This window comes from Coffea arabica, chromosome 5e (genome assembly GCF_036785885.1).
Source record: "Coffea arabica cultivar ET-39 chromosome 5e, Coffea Arabica ET-39 HiFi, whole genome shotgun sequence".
Lineage (NCBI taxonomy): Eukaryota > Viridiplantae > Streptophyta > Magnoliopsida > Gentianales > Rubiaceae > Coffea > Coffea arabica.
This window is the reverse complement of record NC_092318.1, coordinates 51,618,749-51,624,748: the sequence shown is the minus strand read 5'-3', so window position 1 is coordinate 51,624,748 and position 6,000 is coordinate 51,618,749. Positions and strand designations below refer to the sequence as shown.

At 30.1% G+C, this 6,000-nt stretch overlaps 1 protein-coding gene across 1 annotated transcript; it reads right to left on the bottom strand.

Annotated features, from left to right (window-relative positions):
- Positions 1–2,871: 2,871 nt before the first annotated feature.
- On the bottom strand, positions 2,872–5,562 carry LOC113688280 (uncharacterized). The gene is made up of 2 exons (XM_027206069.2): positions 5,103–5,562; positions 2,872–3,337 (listed from the first exon to the last, which is right to left on the bottom strand). The coding sequence occupies exons 1-2, from the start codon at positions 5,335–5,337 to the stop codon at positions 3,024–3,026; spliced, it is 549 nt and encodes a 182-aa protein (XP_027061870.1). The 5' UTR covers positions 5,338–5,562; the 3' UTR covers positions 2,872–3,023.
- Positions 5,563–6,000: the final 438 nt, after the last annotated feature.

Genomic DNA, 6,000 nt, shown 5'->3' with positions numbered 1-6,000 from the left:
GTACATTTAAACATAATATATATATATTTATGTATATTTATAATATACACTTATATTATGTATTATATATAATATAATACATTTATACATTTATATTAATATACATAATATTAATTATAAATTTATACGTAATATTAATAAATTTATACATTTATATTTATTACATTAATACATTTATGCATAGTATTAATATATATTTATAATATATTAATTTATACATTTATATAATATTCATTTATAATTTATACACATTTATAAGAATATACATTTATACATTTATAAATATATTTATATTATGTATTATATATAATATAATACACTTATAATACATTTATATATTTATTTATAAATATAATATATGATAAATAAATATAATACACTTATTTATTTATATATAATATATAAATTTATTTATAAATACAATACACTTATTTATTTATACATAATATATAAATATATTTATTTATAAATATTTCTAATTGTATTATAAATGCATAAATGTATATAAATATAAAAACATAAAAATTATAAATTATAAATTATAATATACATTTATATAATATTCATTTATAATTTATACACATTTATAATAATATACATTTATACATTTATAAATATATTTATGTTATGTATTATATATAATATAATACACTTATAATACATTTATATATTTATTTATAAATATAATATATAATAAATAAATAAATATAATACACTTATTTATTTATATATAATATATAAATTTATTTATATATATAATACACTTACTTATTTATAATAATATATAAATATATTTATTCATAAATATCTAAATATATTTATTTATAAATGTTTATAATTGTATTATAAATGCATAAACGTATATAAATATAAAAACATAAAAATTATAAATTATAATATACATTTATATAATATTCATTTATAATTTATATATTTATAGTAATATACATTTAAACATTTATATATAAATATATGAATATATTTATTTATAAAAGTATAAATATATTTATTTATAAAAGTATAAATATATTTATTTATAAATATTTATAAATGTATTATAAATGCATAAATGTATATAAATATAAAAATATAAAAATTATAATTTATAATTTATACATTTATATAATATTCATTTATAATTTATACATTTATATATTTATAAATATATTTATATTATGTATTATATATAATATAATACATTTATATATATATAAATATATTTATTTATAAATATTTATAAATGTATAATTGTATATTGTTATAAAAATTTAAAGATTATACATTATAAAAATACTCGAAAATATGTTTTAAAAATACATCTAAAAATAATCCATAAAACATCTACAGTAAAAGCTTTTTATATAATTTTTGAAAAACAACCCCAAAAACAACTAATCCAAACGGACTTGTATTTGAAAAACGAAATGCTACAGTTCTGTTTTTGAAAAACAACCCCAAAAACAGCTAATCCAAACGGACCTAATAATTTTCTATGGATTTAACTCAAACAGTCTAAATGAAAATAATCCAAAAAGTGTAGGTACACATTTCCTTCAATATTCACGTGTTGAAGTCACGACGTAGACACACACTTTTCCCTTCAAAAAATGTAGATTAAAATTACTTTGATCTAGATATTAGAAAATAAGGATAGGTGATGAAGTCAAGAACTATCAACTTAAAAAATAGAAAAAAGAAAAGAAAACGAAAAATCCAACAATATTGCTATAACAAATATTACTCAAAAAATTGAGAACTTGAAATTTACTATAATTGCAGCAAAATTGCATCCCAAATTTAATCATAATTTATGATCACTCCAAAAACTGTAATCATAGATTATTTGATAGAAAATATAATGGAATAAAAGCAAAAAGAAAAGAAAAAAAGCAGGAAAAAAATTACCAATAGCAATAGAGAAATAATAAGAGTGAAGCGAAGAAAATTTTATGCAAAAGGTCTTAAACCACATCTGCAAAGGTTTTCAAAAAAATCAAAAGAAATTGTAAAATAGAAAAGATGAAAAGATATGAAAAGGCAGGAATGAAAGGGAAAGTGAGAGAGAGCCAAAAAAAAAAAAAAAACTTGATGCTATGTTATTGAAAACGAGGAAGAAAATGGTATCTAGTCAACGATGGACCCAACAAAATCAATAGGAATACATGACGTTGAATAATTGAGGGTAATATTGGTATTTGAATAAAAATTGTCCTATGCTAATCCTTCATAATTATATTTCCATAAATAAGCAATGTTGGGTACAATAAGTAGGTCTCTTCCACATCCACAAAAAAAAGGACTATCCTGATAATTGAACTATTGATCATAATTTTTCAAAGGGATGAAAACTGAAAAGTTGTTCCGAAATAGTTACTGGACTCTCTCGGGCCTCAGTGTCACGTTAGTGAAATAAACAAATGTAGCGGCGAAAACTGCTCCTGTAGTTTTTCCTTTACATATGACAAAGCTAGACCCAGCCCACATCCATGGTCACAAAGCCCAGAGGGCGAGGCCAGCCTAAAACTTTACTAAAAGGTCACCTCACTTTGAAGTACTAAATTCATTCGAACTTCGAAGTATCGTCAAGTTTGCTCCAATTTGTAAATGTAAGATTCGACAACAAAAAAGTGAAAAGGAAACAGGGACCAGGATTTCACTGAACATGAGTAGCAAGGCTTGCTCCAGTCTTCAAAGATTTCTGTAGTTTAGCAAGCATGCCTCTATAATGCTACCCACAACAGTCCCATATCCCTGCATTTGTCCATATGCAGCAGGTATTTTGGAGATAATAGCAGAAGCAGCTTTAAAGTGAGGAAAACCAATTTCACAGAGAGAGATGTCCTCTTCAAAAAAAAAAAAAGGCATACAGAATTAATTCTAAAAGACAACGTCAAACTGTAAAAACTTTAGTAACCAAGATTATCTCAATACAAATAGGGAATGCAGTAGCATCCATCTATACAGAACCATCTTAGGATTATTGAATCTGTTCGTGAAACATCATGGACTGGATACCCGCCACTTTACAAGAATTTTTCTATGCTAGTAGTCAATACTTGTTTTGGAACTGCACCAATGACAGTGTCTTTCTTTTCTCCATTCTTGAAAATCATTACAGTTGGGATGCTTCGGATCCCATATTTAGTTGCAATTCCAGGGGAATCATCTGTATTAACCTTGTAGCATTTAAGTTTACCAGCATACTCCTTAGCCAGCTCGTCAATTACGGGGTGAATAATGCGGCATGGCCCACACCATGGAGCCCAAAACTCAACCAGAACAGGTGAATCACAATCTAGTACCAGCGACTGCCACGTATCATCCTTGACAGGTGGGACTGCAATTTATTCAAGAACCAAAGAACAATTTTAAATTTCTATTTACCAGTTTCCCACAAAAATCCTAGAAATTGAGTAGCAGATCATGAATTTGGAACAGGGTTATCTGTATCGGAAATTCTGCAACCAGATTCTAAATCCATGGTCGTGCAAACGGAAACTTAAAAGAGCACCAGCGCCTGCCTCTCAAAGTAACATCTCATTTGGTGGTTGGATAAAGAAGGAGAAAGCATCAAATTATAATGTATCTGTTTTAAAACTTATATGAGCATTAAGCCAATATCACATAAACTCTTGGACTTTGGAAAAATATATTGCAAAACAGGATAAGATAATAACCAACAACAGATCCATTTTCAAAAGCCAACATAGAGAATACGAGCAGATCACCAGCCATCATTTTTGTTTCCATATACTTCTCTCTGTAGCCACAATTGGAATTGCAAGAAATCACTATTCAAAAGACGAGAATCTTACTTTTATCAGCGCTCTAAGCTATACTAGTTTGCCATTTTGATTCATCAATTATGAAGAAGAATACAGATTCAACATACACCATAAGTGTGGATACAGAAGAAGACAACACATGCACATAAGGGATATGCTTACAAAGACCGGTAAGAAAAAACTACCAAAAAGTTCTTCTCTAGAATAGGAAGCCCTACCATTGTCAGATAAATCTTTTCTACATGTCTAATGAGAGCATATTTGGTTCCTGCACTACTCTTCAGTATTTACGCATTCTCAGACAGCATAAATAGACATACAAAACAAGAAGCTCACAAGAAAAACAAAATTGGCTGTTTATGTCATTCACAAAGATTGTCGCCCAGGGTCTGCAAATTCAATAATGATTTCAGAGCCTGATATTCTTAAAGAAACTATTCTTCCACCATAAGAATGCATTTCTATATAACATGTTTCCAGCAAAGTTCTAAGATGAAGTTTGCACTTTGAGCACAATAACTCCTTAAAATCCAACTATTCAGGGAAAGGACTATACTATGTAAGCTAAGTTTGTGGAAACAACATACAAATGAAAACGTAAAGCAAACAAAAGAACAGGAAAAGAAAACATCAAATTGAAGTTAGCTTATAGTTGTATAAGCCCTAACTTAACCAATAACGTCCTAGAGATCTTATATAAGACGGTCAGAAATGTACACAGTCCCTTAAAACTAATAATTCCATAAAATTAGTTCTCAAAAGGAGGAATAACTCCTCACGACAGGAACCAGATAGACTGAATACAAATACAATTTATTAGTAACCGTCCTAACTAAGATTAGAGAAAGACTCGGACCATATGCGTGTAACGAGTCAAATTATCTGCTACTATAATTCTCAATTGCAAGTTGCTTTTCCTGACTAGAATTCTAGCTTGCTCTGAATGATGCTGAGGGAAAAGATTCTCGCTATGATTAACTTTTGAGTTGCACGACAGTAGATACACAATTCTCCAGTCACATTTTCAAAAGCGAATATTACCAGTGACTTTGGATTAAGCTACAAGCGAATTTCGCACTTCAATCAAATTTAAGTTCGACAGTCGAACAGAAATTTCCACCTCAACTCTTGCATAAAATTCGCCAAGCAGATTCACGCAAATTCCAGCACATATTTTAAAATCAACCTAAACAAAGAAGCTACAAACAATCGAATTCAATATAAACTTCGATTTCAGATATCACGAGTATACACAGAAGCTAAAAAACAAAGAACCGTTTCTAAAAAGCAAAAGCAAAGAGTTCGAAATAATCTAACCTACTAGAGCGGTATCCTGAGCCTCGCAAACAATTCGACTTCCACGGCGGGCGAGTCTGGCATTTGAACTGAGCGAGGCGGAGGACGACGGCCTAGTCGACTGGATCTTAAGTCCTCTAAACTCGGAAAATCTGACGCGGATGGTAGAGAATGGAGAGCCGGCGATGGGAGCCAAGGAAGCTGAGGGCAGAGACGCGGAGCGTGGTACGGTTAGGGTTTCGAGAACGCCAGCCATCCCGGGAGAACAGAGGTTTTGTTGATAAGTTTCTGGTTCCGATTCTTTGATTTTTCGATTCTTTTTGGTTTTATTTTTGATTCGGATATTTACAAAGGAAAAATGGAGTGGAGGAGGAAAGAGTGGTGTGTGTGTGAATGTGTGTGGCGGAGTTGAGTCTGTTGGAGTGTTGGGGATATGAGATTAGATGGATGAGGAGTGTGGGGAATATTGGGCCACGTGTCACTCGTTCGTTGTTTGGACTTATTTTGTTTTTTCTCCTGGTTTTGTTTTTACATTCTTGAAAAATCCATTGAACATTTTTTTTAGATGGTTACAATTTTTTTTAAAAAAATTATTTTACATATATATATATATATATATATTTTTTTTTTTTGTCGACGGAGTGGGTGTCCGGGTCAAGTCCGTAAAGGCGGCCCGACTAATCCCACTCCGGCCCGGCCCAGCGTCCCAATCAGACCTAGCACGTTAATTGCACGGAGAAGCCAATGTTGCTGCGGAGGTTCGATCCTTAAAAAAATTATTTTACATATATATATATATATATATATTTTTTTTTTTTTGTCGACGGAGTGGGTGTCCGGGTCAAGTCCGTAAAGGCGGCCCGACTAATCCCACTCCGGCCCGGCCCAGCGTCCCAATCAGACCTAGCACGTTAATTGC

Coding starts and splice junctions, on each gene's coding strand:
- LOC113688280 (XM_027206069.2), bottom strand. CDS start 5,337: ATGGCTGGCGTTCTCGAAACCCTAACCGTACCACGCTCCGCGTCTCTG. Junction 3,338..5,102: donor TCAGGATACCGCTCTAGTAG/GTTAGATTATTT, acceptor AATAAATTGCAG/TCCCACCTGTCAAGGATGAT.